Here is a 19,200-nt window from a genome sequence, read left to right on the forward strand (position 1 = left end):
TATAATTAGATGTTATTTTGATCTGATTTTTTTAGTGTATCTTCATGCATATGTTTTCAAGATCTCCACAAAAAATCAGATCAATCTGAGTTGGTTTGATCCCTCAAAAATTGAGATTCGGACTCTGCCATTTGGCCTTGTCCAAATTTGGCCTGAAATTAGACCAACTTGTTGGAGTGATTTGTCCCTAACCAGAGATCTTTCAAATCTATAAAAAAAGATGTCTTCAGCATTGAGTCTAGTTTGTTCATGTTGATTTTCAATAATTTTTATGGTGTTTTCATGCCCAATTTTGGTTAAAAACTACAACCCTGTTATACTGTGTTACTTTTAGGGTCTGGTTTTTAGTTCATTTTATCAAAGTCATATCTCCCTAATGGGAGATCATTTTTGAGATCTATAAAAGGATTTTTTTTTCATCTGAATGTCTAGTTCATCTCTGTAAAATTTCATCCATTTCTATGAAGTATTTTTGTTTCTTTTACGTTTTAAGTCAGAACCTTACTGGTTTGCAATCTCAGGCATTGCTCAGGCCTAAAACAAACTTATTGCATTTGTATCTCCCTAATGGGAGATCATTTTCAAAATATATAAAAAGAAGTTTTCTCCTTACAATGTCTAGTTTATGCATGCCAATTTTCATAAACTTTCATTAACTTTTCATTTGTCATTCGAACCAAAAACCAGAACCCTATTGATTTTTCTTTCACAGGCTTTTACAAGTTTTTAGCCAACTTAATCAGATTGGATCTCCCAAATGGGAGATCATTTTCTAGATTTGTAAATTGGAGATTTATTCTCTGAATGTCTAGTTTATCTTCATAAATTTTCAATAATTTCTATAAAGTTTTCATATCTGATTCAGATCAAAAATTAGAACACTATCATTTAGCCTCATTAAGCATTTCTTAAATTTCATTCCAACTTGTTTAGATGTGTCCTCTCTAATAAAAATTCATTTTCAAAATCTGTAAAAAGGGTTTTCTTTTATTTTAAGTCTAGTTCATCTATATAAAATTTCATATATTTCTATAATCATTTGGTCTTTCATTCACTTTATTTTCCAAAACCGATTTTATAAAAAACATCTTCTTTGTTAAAATAAAGATAAATTGGGAATTTTTATAACTTTAAATTCAATTCTCAAATACAATTCATGTATTTTATGAATTGATTTTTTTTTTCAACTTAAAATGTCTTAACTTCATTTTAAACAATTTTTTGAGTCTATTTGCTTTTTATTTCAATTATTTTCAAGGTATTTTCATTAAAACCTCAATTTCAATGTAAAATTCATTTTGAATTCAAAGTTTAAAATGGATTTATATGTTTTAAACCCCAATTTCGAAAATATAAAACTCCAAAAACATCTTTTGAAATACTTTTGTAAAAATCATGCATCATTTGCATTTTGTTTTGATTTTTTCTTTATTTTTCGAGGCATAAAAGGCTAACTTTGGATTTTCTTCAATTTTTCAATAATTGAAGAAAATCCTTAAATGCCTACATTTCTAACATATTTGTTCATTTTGCAGGATTTTCCTTTTCTTCATTTTTAATTGATGTAAATTCATTCAAATGTTATAATAATTTATTAATGAGAATTTTCATTTTATACTTAGTTTAGAATGAATGAGTATTTAAATTAAATTTCATAATTGATGTATTTCCTTTATTTTTCTTTTCTTTTGAAATACACTATGGAAAACACGAATAGCACATGCACAATTTTAATAAAGGATAAATAAAACTAAGTAAAATTTATATTTATGACCCTAGTCGGAATATGAATAATACTTAAAATTATTATTCTTTATTAAATAAAAATTTGATCTACACTTTAGATCATTTTCGAAAATCATCATTTCTTCCATAATTCTCTTTTCTTCCTTTATTTGAATTAAAATAAAAGTTTATTCAAAATATATTTGTGGGCCCAGTCATGAATATATTAAAATTAATTTTGTTTTAATTTTATAAAGGCACAAAAACTTTTTCTTTTTTTTTCTTTATTAGAATTTTAAATAAAGATTAATTTAAAGTATATTTGTGGCCTTAGTCATGAATATATGAAAATTAATCTTGTTTTTAATTCTATAAAGTATGAAACTTTCTTTAAAATTCAAATAATTTGTCAAAGAAATAGCATATTCATCATTTAAGATAGAATTACATCATTTTTTTAAATTATTCCAAGTTATTTTTAAATTTTCAAGTGATTTTCGAAATGATTTTCAAAAACAATTTTCATTTGAAATTTCAAAGTCAATTTTTATTTCTATTTTCACGAATTCAAAGTTATTTTTCAATTTTCATTTTCGATTTTATTTCATTCAAATTCTATTTCAAATATTAACTTTCAATTTCCAATTTTTGATTTTATTTTTTTCTTTATTCTAACTTTCCATTTTCGAATTTTAAAGTTTTAACTTTGAGTTTCATTTTCAATTTCGAATATCAATTTCAATTTTCTATTTCTCTCAAATTTCAAATTCCAAATATCAAATTTCAATTTCAATTTCAATTTCAATTTTCCATTTTCTTTCAAATTTAATTTCAATTTCAATTTTCTATTTCTTTCAAATTTCGAATTTCATTTTCAAATTCAAATTTCTATTTTCAAAATTCAATTCTTAGTTTCATTCCAATTCTCGATTTTTATTTCAAATTAAATTTCGAATTTCATTTTGAATTTCCAATTCTAAATTTCAATTCCATTTCCAAAATGTCAATTTCTAATTTTCAAATTAATTTCCAAATTTCATTACATTTTCAATTTCATATTCCAATTCTTCAATTTCTAAATCCAAAGTTCAATCTTAATTTCCAAATTTCAATTCTAACTTTGATTTTCAAATTCATTTTAAGAGTTCCAAATTCGATTTCTAAGTTTAATTCTGATTTTAAAATCAATTTTAATTTCAATATTCAATTTCAAACAATTCAGATCTCAAATTTGGAAATTCAACTCTCAAATCCAATTCAACTTTAGGTTTTCAATTCGAATTTCAAACTTTCAATTCAAGTTCCAATTTAATTCAACTTCAAATTTGCAGTTCAAACTTTCAATTCAAGTTTCAATTCAAGTTTCAATTCAATTCAACTTCAAATTTTCAGTTCAAACTCAATTTCAAAACTTTCAATTCAAGATCAATTCTTCTTCCTAAAGGATATTTTCAAACCCATTTCCAAGTCACTTGGAAAAATCAAATCTCTGAAATCCTTTCAAAAGCATACACATTTTCAAAATTCAAAATCATAGCACAAGCCTAATTCAATGTTCATTTAGGACTTAGAATAATATCTTAGACAAATTTAGGCAAAGCAAAGACATAAATTCGATTCTTGGTTCGACTACCCCTGGTAAAAGCATCATGAATGGTTGAACCTCGTACCGACGAGCGAGCCCCGTTTCCCCATTTTCTCGCAAATTTAAAAAACGGAGGCGAGTTATTTCAAAATCTTTTCCCAGAGGTCAAGTGGGATCTTGCGAGAGTTTTCTCTTTCCCTAAAAAGAAAAGAATTTTTTTTGCAACGATCACACCAGTGTGTTAAGTTCATCGAAAGTTGAGAGATATTATTGAAGTGCATTTTTACTTTGATTCTTACGATTGATGGAAGTTGGAGGATATAGTTCGGAGTGTTTTGCTGCAGGTCACATCATATTTATTATATATATATATATATATATATATATATATATATATATATATATATATATATATATTGAGCAATCTGCATATACTCGATCTGATTTGTACCCAACCATCCGATCTGAATATATTTTCAAAGTTACAATTTGTTTTGAAATCAAATTCGGTTCTGCATATTAGTTCAGTCTTTTAGGTGTGAGTGCCAACCGACCCCGAGTAGTCGGCTACATCATAAACATTCTGAAAATTCTTTGTATTTTGCTTGTCTGAATATTCTATAGCATGACACTTGACATTGTTTCTTTAGAAGCTTAAACATTACCATTTCTCTTTTGGCTTTCTTCCTTGTAGAGAGACAGAGAAAGGGGAGAGGTGGTCTACCAGTTAATTGAAAATAAGCTGTTAAAAAAATTATAATTGTTGAATATTAAGTGATGAATTTGTTAGCTTTTCCTTTCAGATATGAAAAATTCTGCATGATTTTGCTAGAAAATTCATGCAAAGATTCATCTCTTTAGGAACACTTTTACACATGACCCAATTAATCTGGAACACACATTCAAGAAACCTGAAGTCTATCTTGTCCAGATGTGGCTGGATTCTCTCCCTTAAATATGATCATTTGTATCCCTTCTAAGAGTTGACTTTTTGCCATATGTTGAATTGATGAGTCTAGTTATGGCAAACAAGTTCTTGTGCATATGCATGTAATGCATGAGAAATTCAAGCAAGTAAATACATGCACTCGAACCACTTTACATGTTTCATGTACCTTTGCAGTATGTACACTTGTATGCTTGCATTTAGCTTGTGATACTTACAGTTTCTGACATATATACATGCATTCGTGAACATATTTATGTCCACAACCATGAGCAGTATGTTTTTTAAAATCACCACCATTGGCTTGTCAAGTAGTTGGAATCTTGATTGCTATAATCTTTTCAATTAATCTCATATCCACAGGATGCCTTAAGCTATATTGGTTCACTCCAATTTGTTTATTTGTTTTACATTTACTATGCACTGAGGACTTTTGGCTGAAGTATCTGTTGTCAAAAACATGTAAAGAAATTCAAGACTCGTTAATATTCCAAATGCTTTGATTTTTAAGCTGGAAGTAAAGTGTATCCGCTTGAAATAACACCCAAGGAAGCAGTAAATTCAGATTCCATTTGTGGGGTCACTCTTATTCTTAATGTAGTTCATCAAATGGCTCTCGTTATTTACTACTTACCTTCACCTTCCTAGTACATTGAAATTGTATTTTACTAATCCACTAGCCTTTTATGTGAGACAATTACCCACAAAGGTATTAACTACATGAAACTGAATGCCTTCTGGCTTCTTGGAAGTGTAAAGATTTCTCACTTATGTTTTGATTAATCAGGTGGCAATTAAATATGGTGGAAAATTTGTGGACTCCCTCCTAACAGTTTTATCAGTTTCTATAATGTATTTAGGAAAGACATAATCTAAATGGTAACTTGTTGAAGCACCAAACTATAGAAACTTTTTCCTGCTTTTGGCTTTCTACAGATCCATTTTCAGGTGCACAATACATCATTATTTAAATGGTAAATGCTGTTACTGATTCTTATTTTAGCATGTTAACAGATCAAGGAGCTTTAGAAGGCCACAAGCACTCTACAGTCCCTCTGCTCTGAGACCAAGATCATCTTGATCACCCTGCTGGTCGATATAGAAACTTTGCTAATGATTTTATACCAAAAAGTAAGCGACTGATAAATCTGCATATGCACCAGATATTCCAGCAAGAAGAAGAAGAAACGTAGCACAGAAGAAGAGGCTGTTGAATGGCAAGATGCCCAATGCTCTTCTATTTGTATCAAAACATATTACTCTTACATGGACTGAAATACCCCTGATGCTACATAACAAAACAAATATATAAGTGGGGGGGGTAATAAAAGATAAAGGAAATAAACAAATCCATGGACTGCAAATGCATTAGCAAAGTCATGGTGAATCATATGGCAAGATTTTGTGCTCAAGAGGTTCCACTTGTCGATGATTGGTGTAGTTTGCTTGCACAGTATCATGCATGAGCAGTCAAAGAATTAATCCTACGCCTTTCACATGCCTTGCTTGTGGTTAAGATGCCAATATTGAGAGATGATAAAGGATAGCTGCACTCTGTGAACTACATTGTACGACATAAAATATTGTTGCGTATGTTGTATTGTGCAAGAAGTTTAATAAGTCATTCGATGCCAAGCCAGGTCCAAGTAGATGGGAAAAGGAAAGATCATGGTGCCCGTGGTGGTTGATTCTTCATATCAGATATAGCTGCAGAGCTTTGCTAGCAGCGCAGCTAAGAGGGAAGCAAAATATTTTTATTTGTAACTTTTTGCAAAGGGAAGCGTTAATATTTGATTTACCCAGGTCTGAAAAATAAGTCAGGCACATAGAAATGCAAGAAAGAGGGCAAACGGATAATGCTGTGGCCTAAGCCATAGCCATAGAGAATCAGGAAAAGAAATACAATTAACTGCAGAATTAATGATTTGAGCAAATCTAGAGGAGATTGCTCTCGTGGTAGGAATATTGCAAAACATCAATCCGATGAAAATTCAGAAACAATCAAACTGTGCAGAAAATACACAAAGGTGGTGAAAACAAAACCAAACATAAGGGAAGGTTCTCCTCCCATTATTCTAACAAAACAGAACGGAAGAGGAAATGTGCACTTTCTTACACAAGGAAAACAAGTCGGATCTAGGTGCTGGCGGCGGTGGTGCTTGTGGTGAGAGGAGTTCGGATGTTGTCGTCTGGATCATAATCAGGGTTGAGGCTCCGATCGATGGCCTCCCTTCCTTTTTCAAGACACGGCTTGCAGGCTATCTCGATAGCGATCCAACCGAGAGCGATGCCTACGATGGCGATGATAGCACTCGTCACAGCGGCCATGCCTCTCTCAGGTTTCTCCCCTCGCCACCTGACTACCGCTTCCTCAGCTCCTTTTGTTCCTGCTTTTCTTGCGGTGTTAGGCGCCTTGGAGGGGGGAGGCCGGAGGCCGGAAGAAGAGAGTCAATATCCTGTTCCGATGCACTTTCTTCTGGTTGACGGGGTTGGCTTGTGATCAATGCCTTGAACAACTCGACGGAGCGTTGGCTTGATTTTTTTACTAACTGGGTTTGGTTTGGCTCTGTCTTTTCCCCAATACCGCTTTTTGCCTCTTTTGAGGTCTTTTTAAACTTTTGACAGGAGAGAGAGAGAGAGAGACGAAATGAAGCATCAACATTAAGAAGAAAACTAAGGGTTAACAAACATTGAGCTCAAAGACCAAAGTAGAAAATAGGCCTAAACAAGACCATTCAGCCTGGCTGGCTCAGGAGGCGTCCATGACTACAGAAACTGGGGAAGGTCAGGAAATGAGAACCATAAAATAGTGTGCACGTCTGCTAAAATACAATGGGCCAATTTATTGAAAACAATTGGGCATTCTTGAAAGATGGCATTATTGTGGGTCATCCAGACAACCCTCCAAGAAGAGAGAAGCCACGTTCTCCAGATAAGCCGCCATCAGTTGTACTTGCGAACAAATTGCGAGCCCCACAAAAAATCAATAGCGAAAGACTCCTAACGCACATTAATAGCAGGCTCGTTCGAGGTATACTTGAAAAGATCCCCAAAGATGAGGCATGCCCAGAACAGATGATAAGTGGATTCTTCAGCCGTCTTGCACATAATACACCAACTTGGTAGATGATAGTTGATATGTTTTAGTAGACAGTCTGTCTGAACCCGATTATGCATAATTAGCCATGCGAGGAGTCGCAAACGAGGAGTAGGGCCCCGAGCAAAGATAAGGCACGTAGGGATCCAATCGACACCAGGAGGAAGGAGGAAAAGGTAACAAGCTTTGGTGCGGAAAGCTCTGCTAGACGCAATAACCCGACGAAGAAACTGGGCTAGAGGATCAGGGTCACTGTTATCATCGCAAAATTTTACTTTTGCAAATCAAACTATCATTTGAAAAAAAAATTGAAAATAACTCACCTCTGTTTTAAAATGCGGGATAATTCCGAAGAATGGGACTCGTCTGTTAGTACGAGGTTCAACCGTTCCTGGCACATTTACAAGGGGAAATTGAACCAAGGATCAATCTAGTGTTTTGCTTTGCTTTGCTCAACTTATCTAAATCATGTTTTATTTCCTAAATGCACAAAGAATCAATCATGTGCTATGAATTTCTGAAAATGCAGGTTTAAAAACATGATGTTTACCTTAAAGATTTGAAATACTTAGGAAATCCTTGGAAAAGATTACACTTTGAAAATCGTGAGCCTTGTTGAGAGAACATTTCTGAAGAAAAAGAAAATTGATTTCTGAAGAAATCTTGAAGTTTTGAAGAAATCAATTTCTGATAAAACTAAAAATGACTTAGAGAAAGTTGATTTCTCTAAATTTAAACTATGAAATTGAGAATATAACTTGGAAAATCGTGAATTGGGATTGAGAAATACTTAAAAGATTTTTGAAAAACCAAAAGAGTTTTGAGAAAATCGACTTGGAGGATAATCAAGGCAAATTTGAGAAAATCGATTTTATGAGATGGAATTTGGAAAATACATCAAAAGATGGGCGTGTGGCCCTGTGAAATATATCCATGATGCAATCTAAACCTAGATGATGCATGAATGTGATTTTGATAAAAGATCTGAAGATTTCTGAGAAAATTGTTTGAAAAAGAGATTTTATGTGCCTTATAGAACTTCAATGAAATAAATTTGTCTCATATCCCTGACTATAGCCACAGATATGAATTAAATGTATCTCATTTGATTCTAAAAGGATAAAAACATTTATAAAGCTTTGAAATATGCAATTTTTTTTTTAAAGATAGCCTAAGAGTGTAAGCTGATTGTGGCTTAAAAGAAGATGGTAAATCTGGATTTTGTTCGTATTTTGACTATGACCATAAATACAAACTCGATCAAGTTTACCAACTTCCTGGAAGCTAGTGCATGTGCCATTCGTATAGACTATGTTGGAATTGAAATATATGCATGAATGACAAACGTGACAGTTATATATCAAACTTTAAACTATATCTAATGCAAATCCTAATTCTAAGCAGGAATTAAAATTCTTATTCCAAATTTATTTATAATTTACATCACTAATTGAATTTAAATAAAGAAAACTGAAAGAATATATCCTTGAATGTCTCTACAAAACTAGAAAACTTGTTAGTGAAGATATGTTGGCTTTTCTAGATTTATCCAGTAATATCTGGAAATTACAAGATTTATCTAGATATAAGCCTTTTCTCAGGTTTTTCCTGAAATAAATATAATGAAATATGAAATAAAATTAAAGAAATAATAAAAATAAACAACTTTAAAATTTGGAATTTAAGAGAAAATGACAAAAATACCCCTAAAAACGAGACTATGGCCTTGAAATCAGGGTTTTTTCAAAAAATATTTTGATAAAACTTTGGGTTTAGGGTCTAAAAAGACCAAAATCAAAACCAAATCGAATATGAGGTGTCTTAGCATGATTCTAAATATGAGAAAACCATAAAAACATGAACTTATATACAAAAAATCAGAAATATCACAAAAAACATGATTTTATCAGTGTTTCGGGATCCTGCAGGCATCCTGTTTTGCAATATAATTAATTCAAGCATCAAATGAGTTTCAAAATTAATTAAATTCTACACCTGCACTTTTGATAATCCTAAAATTAAATTGGAATCATAAAAATCTATTTTTGACATTATTTCAATATGAAAATTGCATAAAAACCCTAAAATATACTATTTTTTACCTGTGGGTACGTACCTGTCCCAGTGTTAGACCTTAATCAAGAGTCAATTCACTATGGAAATTCATAAAATTTTATAGAGAACTAATAAACATAAAAACAAAGATTCTCCCTTTTACAGATTGGAAAAATCATCTTCAGTTAAGAAGATATCATTCCGGCAATTCATACTTTAATTTAACAAATATAAAATCTATCAAAATAGATACTTCCAGTTTTCAATACAGGGAAAAATAGCAAACCACATCAGAAAATTCTAAAATTTTAGCAGTGAATATAAAACATGAAAATAAGGAATTTTTTTTTTACAAATCATTGATCAGATCTTTGGTTAGGGAGATACGATCAATGCAAGTTAACTTAGGGTTTTAATAAAGCATAGCGAGTTCTAAAAAGTTGATTCAACTTTTTGATAGAGGAAAAATAGCAGATAGTAGAATAAAAATATAAGAAAATTACAGTAAATAATAAATTCAAATATAAAGTTACTGCAATTTTTGGATCTAAAATCGGATCCCGGATGACAGAAATATCACCTCAGTAACTTACACCAGAATATCAATAGCGATTTTAAGTAACAGAAATCACGGCCGACTTTGTATTTTTCTAACAGGGTTCTCGAATCCAAAAACATCTGATTTTTTTAGAGACTTACTGACAAATCTATGGACTAATCATAAAAAAATCAGTATTTTACAACAAAGATTTAAACATGAAATAACATGATTTCTACAGACCTAGAATCAAAACACACGAAAATCTAAGAAAACACTAAAAACTATGATTTAAACATGGAAAAAGATAAAAAAACATAAACAGTATAACGAAATTTAATTTAATGCTAAAATATATGAAATAAACATTAATATGATAAGAAAATAAAAAAAAATACAGGGAATCCATGGTTAAAATTGATTTACCCTTTGAAAATATGGATTTAGCCCATTTAACGGATAAATCGCATATTCCATTGGTTAAGAACATAAAAAATAGCAATATAAACGATTCTAATGGATTAAAATCCTGGAAAACATCCCTAAACTGAGTTAGATAATCTTTTTAATTCATTTTTAGGGTTCTTGGATGAGATCCATGGTTAAAAACCATGAACACAAGGGGCGCCCATGGTGAAATCCATTGAAAAACATAAAAAAAACTAATAAAAATAATGAAATAATATTAAGTAACTCACCTTGGGGATGCAGCTACAATGGAGGAAGGAGGAGGTGCTGGAGAGAAGCCACAAAATTGGGAGAGAAAAATAGCCTAGGGAATATGCGATTAAAAATGAGAGTCCTATTGACTTCTATTTATAGAAATAAATTAGGTTTTCTAAAAGAGTCCTAAAAAAAATAAATTGGTTTTGCTAAGTGGGGCGATTTTTCCTAATTGGTTTTGACTCTTAAACTTTCCTAATTAGGCCCTAACAAACCTAGGACTTCTAATCCTATTAAAATAACTCCAAATGTGGCGCCACCCTCTGTGGGCCCACACTTGGTTTTTAAAATTTTAATTAATAACTTTAAAAACTAATAGTTAAAAACCAAAGTAAAAATGGATTTTCAAAATCGATTTGGACTCTTCTAAACCCCTAATCTAACTAGGACACTGACTAACCCTAGTCTAACCCCGACTTCTTCAAATGTGGCGCCACCTCGAGTGGGCCCTACTTGAATTTTCAAAAAGAATTTTAAAACTTGAAAATGAGAGGTTTTTCAAAATATATTCAAAAGTAGACTTTAAATTGAAAGTTTTGAAATGGCACAGAGTCCTGACTGGATCAAAACTCCTCTGAATATGGCGCCAACTGAGTGGGCTCTACATCAGGGTTTTGAAAAATTTGAAATAAAGACTGAAAATGGCTTTGAAAAGAGGTTAAAATCGATGGATGGAATTCAAAGGTTTTGAAAACAGAGTCCTAAGCAAAATAAAACTCTGGACCAGAGTTTTGAACCAATTAGGACTCTGAGATTTTAGATTTTTGAAAGCCAAATGAAGAAGTTTTTAAAATATTTTATCAAAATTGGTAAAATAAGTCAAAAAATGTAGTCAGGGTTAGAGTCCTAACTCAACCGAAACTCTGAAATAGAGTTCTGAATCAACCGAGACTCTGCAAAATGACCTAATTTTTGAAAAACAAATGAAAAGAAATGAAAATAAATGAAAATGGAAGTAAAAACAAACTTCAGAATAGACTCCGAATTGGATTAGGACTCTGTGACAGAGCCCTAATTGGACTAAAACTCAGATTTTTTTGGTATTTTCTGAAAAACAGATAAAATAATTTATGAAAACAGTGAAAATAGCAACAAGTATTAAAATCAAAATAGAGTTCTGATCCAACTGGGACTCTCGGGACAGAGTCCTAATTGGACTAGGACTCTCAGAATTTTGGATTTTCTGAGAAAACAAATGAAAGGATTTTGAACAACAGATGAAAATAAGATAAAATTGAAGTCTGGTTCAGAGTCCTGATCCGACTAAGACTCTAAGGAAGAGTCCTAATTCAACTAGGATTCTGAGAAATTTTGGTTTTCTAGAAAACAAATGATGAGACTTTAAAAGAAACTTTTGAAAACCAGTGAAAATGAAGTGAGAAAATGAACTCAGAATAGAGTCCTGATTCGATCAAAACTCTAGGATAAAATCCCAGAATTTTGAAACTTTGTTATAGAAATGCGACAATTTGGAAATTTGGAAAGATAAATAAAGAGATTTTAGAAGGATTCTCTCAAAATTGAAATCAGGGTCAGAGTTCTAATCCAACAAGGACTCTTCGAACAGAGTCCTGGTTCAACTAAAACTCTGAGTTTTTATTTTTCTTTGAAAGATTTTGAAAGATTTGATCGAAAATAGCTAAAATAGCCATGAAAGATAAAGTCCTAATCCGACAGAAACTCTGAAAAAGAGTCCTAATCTGACTGAGATTCTTGAAAAAGAGTTCTAATCCAACTAGGACTATGGGATTTTGGCCAAATTGAAAGATTTTGAAAGGTTTTCTCAAAAATAGGTAAAAAGGGTAGTAAAGGGTAGAGTTCTTATCTGACTAGGGCTCTGAAAAAAGTGTCCTGATCTAACTAGGACTCTGAAATTTTGACCAAAATGATAAAAATGGACAAGGGATATGATCACAACTGGTTTAAAATCAAAATGAAGTTTTGAAAAGATTTAAAAAGATGAAAAGACAGAGTCCTTATCCATCTAGGACTCTGAAATTTTTGGGATTTTGATAAATAAAGGAATCCAGAAGTGACACCACCTAAATGGGTCTTATCTGAGAATCGAAATCAATTGAAATTGAGTTTAAAATGAATCCAGATCATTTTTTGAGAAAAATATTTCGAAATATAAGATCCTGGGGGTTGGCAAATGACAAAATGTTGATTCAAAACCCAGGTTTTAAAATTGATTTCGAAAGAAAAATTTTAAAACTCGAATCTGGATTTTTGAAAACAGGAGTTATGGATCTCGATAATGAGATATAATGACATGCAATGCAATGGAATGATATGCCAAATGCATGTAGTAACGTGCAATGACACATAAAATGTAAACCCTGGATGAGGGACTTGGAATCCCGAATCCTTGACTGAGACAAAGAATTTGGCGATTCTCATCTGAGGATGAGAACTGACAATTAAAATTGAGCCAAAATGAGGATTGAATCTTGAAATATTTGAATTTGGGACAAAAAATTGGGCTCTGTATGACCCTGGCTCACACATCGACTAGTTGGTCCCCTGGAGACTATAGAGAGTTGATCCCAGTGGCAGAAGGCAGGTGTTTATGAATGAGGGCAAAAAATTGGGGTGTTTACAGATGCCCCTCATTGCTACTAAGCTGGTTGTAAGCCGAGCTTAGTGGCAATGAAAACACACCAAATTTGGGCTATAAAAATGTCTCAGTTAGGAGAATTTGACTGAGTATAAAAGAAATTAGCCCTGATGAAAATGGTAGGTATGAAATGGAGAAAGATGAAGGAAGATTCATTTTGTAAAAGTAAAGTTCATGTTTTTTCCTTAACCTAGATGGGGAGGAAAATACCTCGTGTAGAAATGAGGCTCAGGCTTGACCTTTAACCTGACCGAAAAATGAAATACATCATCAGAATGAGGTTCAGGTTTAACCCTTAACCTGATCGGGGAACGAAATACCTCATCAAAATGATGCTCAGGTTTAACCCTTAACCTGATCAAGAACAACAAACATAATCCTTAAATGAAGAAACCATGATGGGACATTCGAATTTTGCATAATAAATCCGAGAGGGGTTTGCAAAAGGAAGAAAGGGGGTTCCCTAAAGCTTGAAAAGGGATTGATCTTGGACGTCTCATTGCTAAGACTGAATGACTTTTAAGACAGATGACCTTTTGCAGAAACAATTCAGGTTTAACCCTTACCCTGAACGGGAACTGTCTATGGTGGGACAGTGGGGTACACAGGGAAGTGTGTGAATCTGAGAGCCCAGGCGCTCAAATTATACCAAAGAAGGAAGGAATCTTGAAAACTCCCGTTATCAAGTCCCAAATGGTGTCAGGATATATCAAAGCGGACATCAAGCTCTCACTTCACGTCAGGATAGCTAGAAAATATTGTTAAAATGTTAAAAATTATTGTTGATTCAAAATAATTAAAAATGATGCACATTGGTGCGAAAGTATTCCCTCTTTTCTACCTGAAGTATTACCTCCAATCGAGCTTAACTCCATAAAATCAAGATTTGAATTCAAATTGCTTGTAATTGACTTTCTTTCAAGGAAGCTATCAATTTTCTTGGTATAAACAGAAAAGAAAAGATTAACATTATGAAAGTAATTGGTGAAAGAATATTGATAATAGAATTTCACAAAATTAAAAAAGATTTTTGGCAGATTTAGCAGTTTGATATCCTGAGATTCTTTTCTCATGGTGATAATAGAATTTCACATAATTGGAGTTCTCTTGTGTTTTTTTGTGGAGAAATTTATTGCATCATCCTTCATTTTGGAGATGTCTTGACTTTTTTTTTTCAAAGGGTACGTTACAAACTCTTTCAACTTGAAAATGTTCTGATCCTTCTTCTTCTCTTAGGAATTATACTGATGATATTGTCTTTTTGGTTGGAAATCTCTTGATAGCAGAAATCAAATATCTTTTAGGGTTTGTTGGGAGATTCATCGCATTTGCCTTCAACTTGGCGGTGATTTGAACTTTTCTTGGAAGGATTTGTCATAAACTCCTTCATCTTGGAGATGATCCAAATCTTCTTTAGCCCCGGAGGTCTAACTCATCCACCTGTCTTCAACTTGACGATGATTGAGAGATCCCTTTTTCAGATATTGAATTGCAGCTTAAATGATTGAGGAGATATGAAATTGAGTGGATTTTTCTTTCTTACCCAGGATATTTTGACTGCCTTGTCTTTACAAGAATGGCCTTTAAAACTGTGCCATTGACTGTGATCAATATCAATCACTTATGGATTTATGACAACATTGAACTTTCTTTGCTGGTCATATCGAGGATTTATTCTTCGTCCTTTTGGTTGGCCAAGAGAAAGATTTTGAATTTTGAATCCTTTTTCGTAAAAGCTTCGCTTTTTTGGAGGTAATGCTGAAGGTATTCTGAGGTAGTTCTTTTGAGCAATAAAGGTTTTTGAAATCAACAAGTATTTTGACGACAAATTGGCAAAATATTCTTGAAATCCTTGGTAAAAGAAATTGTTTGATGTCAGATTGATAAATTCATGGCTAGAGTTTGGACCTTAAAGTTTGACCAGTAGGTAGACTGGTTTTTGTTTTGACGGACCAGCTTGAAAGCAGAATTTTTGTTTTGACTTACCAGCTCGAAAGCAAGATTTTTGTTTTGACTTACCAGCTCGAAAGCAGAATTTTTGACTAACCAGCTCAAAAGCAGGATTTGTTTGACCGACCAGCTCGAAAGCAGGATTTTGGTTGACTGACCAGCTTGAAAGAAGGATTTGTTGATCGACCAGCTCGGAAGCAAGATTTATTGACCGACCAGCTCGAAAGTAGGATTTATTTTGACTTACCAGCTCGAAAGCAAGATTTTGGTTGTCCGACCAACTCAAACGCAGGATTTGTTGACTAACCAGCTCGAAAGCAGGATTTGATTGACCGACCAGAAAGCAGGATTTGGTTTGACCGACCAGCTCGAAAGCAGGATTTGTTTGACCGACCAGCTCGAAAGCAGGATTTGTTGAAAGGTTGAATTTGATGGTTGAAAATGATTGATATTGACGAAGTTGTGACCCGAAGGCTGGAAAATGACTGATATTGGTAGGATTGTAACCCAAAGGTTTGAAAATGATTTGACATTGATAAAGCTGTAACTCGAAGGTTTGAACATGATAAACATTGGTAAAGTTGTAACCCGAAGGCAGGAAAATGACTGATATTGGTAAGATTGTAACCCGAAGGCTTAAAAATGATTGATCGACCTGAAGGTCTGTTTATAGAAATCTGACATTATAGAGAACTGCGTTACTTCTATGAATGGTCTCAGGATTTATTCCTTATCCTGAATGGGAAGTTCACGTTTATCCCTTAACCTGGAGGGAAACAATTTTTTTGAAGAAAATAAACCTGAAGCTTGAATTTGGAAGGGAAATTTTTGATGAAAGATTCTTGATTTATGATTTAGATGAATCAACATAGTTAGCTGTATGTGGTCAGATTTTCAGGATTAACCCCTTATTCTGAACGGGAAAATTAATTTGATGCATATGAATGCAAATGAATGCATGCAAATGCAAATGAATGCAAAATGACGTAAATGGGTGTATATGCATGCAAAATGAGAGATTTGTGTGATTCTGCTTGCATACAAGATGTTTTAAAGACAATTTTCAAAATAATGCCCCAGTGTAATAGTGTGAACACCCCAAATTTTTTAGAATTTTATAAATATTCCCTTTTTGCCCCTGGCCCCCATTTTCTGAATAAATTGAGTCAATTTTAAATCTAAATTCTAGTTATTTCTCAGATTTTACTGAAATCAAATTCATTTTCTATATCTGACACAATTTTGGATCTGGATCTAGTATCAAAACCCAAACCTGAGCCCCGTTATCCAATTTTTAAGTTAAATTTATAAAAATACCAAAAATAATTTCTGAAAGGCTCAGACAATCCATCTGATATCCATTTGGATCCACTGCTCTGTATTTCTCGATTCGAGGTCCAAAACTCGAATATTGCCTCGAAATCTGGATCCTCCAAAGATAACCCCAAATTCTCAAAAAACCCTTCTTTTGTAAATATTTTTAAAATTTTGCAAAATTAGTTTGAAATTCTATAGTTTTAAAGTTTTTTATTCAAAAACACAAAAAAAATAGAATATACGAGGAAAACAACAAAAAACTCGAAATAGAGAAGAAAATAAAAAATAAAAAATAAATAAAAAAAGGAAAAATGGCTTTTTAGCCCCCTTTGGAAACTTGGTTTTGTTGAAAATCACATTTTAACAAAAAAAAAATTATGAAAATGACACTGTTTTGAAAATTTTCAAATTTGGAGGGGCCAAAACCGCAAATAGCCTAACGGCCTCACGTTGCAGAGGAGAGACCGCAGGAGAAGGCTTCATCCACCCTCCGATCATCTTCCCTCTTCCTCGCTCGTCGATCCCTAACCTCCCCATGTGCCTCTTCCCTCCATCTCCTTTTTCACGGATCACCCGTCCATCTCTAACGACTTTCTGATCCTCCCCTTTCTTCTGGATGCTTCTTCTCTTCCCTATATGAGCAAGCATTGAGAAGTAAAAGGGGCATCGATTATTAGCACACCCACTCTCATTCCCTCCTTCCTCTGGGATTCCCCTCTGCAAGAGCATAAGAACGTTTTCTCAGGGTGCCTCCTCTACAGTCGTTTGAATAAGATCAAAATCCTTTGCAAAAACCAGCAGTAAAAGACCTCCACGGCAGCATAAAGGGCAGACTCCCTCCTTCAAAAACCCTGTGCAACCCAAGGTAAGCAACTCATTCCTCTCACTTCTTTCTTTTCTTTTCTCTCTTTTTTTCTATCTTTTATGCCCCTTCAAAAAGGAAAAAAAGGCTAGAAAGGAAAAGAGGGAATGAGCCGATTTTTTTTTTTGCAATGATCATAGAAGTGGCGATCGTGATGGGACTCATTTTCGTCCGGTCAAATTTATGCCTTTGCTTTGCTTTGATATTATCTAAGTCTTTATTCTACAAATGTCAGCTTCATTTCCATGCAAACCTTAGGAGCCTAGACTCTGTCCTAGCTGACATAATGCATATAGGATTTAGGTATGGTTTGGTAGGACCATATTAGGAGATTTCTTCATGCTCACTTAGACTTAGGTCTGAAATACAACTCTCCTCAATTCTAGGGATTGAATGCAAACAATATATGCAAGTGTATGCTTCTCTTCATTTAAATTCTATCTCTTTAGGACTTGCATTAGAGCTATCTGATTTATTGCATGTTGAACATGCCGAGTTTACTAACTCCCTAATAGAGGGTGCACGTGCCATTCATGTTCATCCATAGTGGTTTTCAAAGAAAATGCATGATTCATATAATCATGATATTGCAGAAAGAAACTATATGATATGCACCCTAATCTAGGCAGTAAAGGCAAATATTATTCCAAATTTACACTTAACTATTACATTGTTGACGTAAAGCCAAATGACAAAAAAAAAAAATAAGAAAAGAGAGAATCGAAAGAATGGGCATCTTCTAGACTTTTCCTACAAATATGAGTCAGTAACATGACATAGAAATACAAGATATGCAGAGAAATTGAAAACATCATATTCAAACTACAAGGCATATGATTAAACTTGTGCTAATGATGACATATATATGCAATGCCTGAAGATTATACCTATACTAAATGAAGGGTGTCTAAGATTATGCCTAAGTACATTACTCATGCTAGATGGGACATGGATATGATATGCTAGAATGGAAGGGAAAATGCATAGGATATGTCCGATTGGAAAATGCATACAACATGTGTACAATGGAAATATTTACAACATCTGTGAAATATGGAAAGCATACGACATGCATAAAAAAAAATTAAAAAAAACTATGCTTAAACTAAATGCTGGAAAAATATATATATACAAGGCCTTATAAGTGTGGTCTCTACAGTAGGGAAAAGAGATTCATGAAAGAATGTATATAATAAACTAAATTGTACTATTGAAGAATCCACCAATATGGTAAGAAAATATAGGATATATTACAGATGTACCGATTAATGTGGGGTAAAATATCAAAGAAGATACTATGACTATGCAAAGGCAAAATATGGAGATACTATAGTTGTTGTGTAATACAGTGGAATGTATACAGGGGAAGAAAACGAAATTGTAACAGGCCAACTAATGCAGACCATATGCCATGTAAAAAAAAACGGAATGTAACACATATAAAGGGAGGATATAGGATGCAAATGCAGATGAACATAAATAACAGGAAATTGAGATAAATGTGAAAATGATATGATGATGCACAATGGTAAAGCTGCTGGCTAAAGTGGAATGCGCAGGTGATTGAAGGGTATGGCTTGAAAGGATTGCCAATGACAGGTTAGTTCCTGCAAACAGATTTCTATGGTCAATCAGCAGGATACATCGTGTCATGTTGAAGGCTTCACACACATACATACATCTGTTAATGATGTTGGGAAGCTATAGTAGGCTTATCTTAAAACACAGACACTTTTGTATAAAACATAATCCACTGATTTCTGCAGCTAAGAATAAAACTCTGGT

General features: G+C 33.1%; 1 protein-coding gene across 1 annotated transcript; it reads right to left on the reverse strand.

Moving 5' to 3' along the window:
* Positions 1 to 5,330: 5,330 nt before the first annotated feature.
* On the reverse strand, positions 5,331 to 6,658 carry LOC149822198 (outer envelope membrane protein 7). Its single transcript, XM_089981452.1, has 2 exons — positions 6,373 to 6,658; positions 5,331 to 5,544 (listed from the first exon to the last, which is right to left on the reverse strand). Exon 1 carries the CDS (start codon positions 6,582 to 6,584, stop codon positions 6,393 to 6,395), a length of 192 nt encoding a protein of 63 aa, XP_089837578.1. The 5' UTR covers positions 6,585 to 6,658; the 3' UTR covers positions 5,331 to 5,544; positions 6,373 to 6,392.
* Positions 6,659 to 19,200: the final 12,542 nt, after the last annotated feature.

Source organism: Nuphar pumila, chromosome 11, assembly GCF_984573655.1.
Source record: "Nuphar pumila chromosome 11, dmNupPumi1.hap1.1, whole genome shotgun sequence".
NCBI lineage: Eukaryota > Viridiplantae > Streptophyta > Magnoliopsida > Nymphaeales > Nymphaeaceae > Nuphar > Nuphar pumila.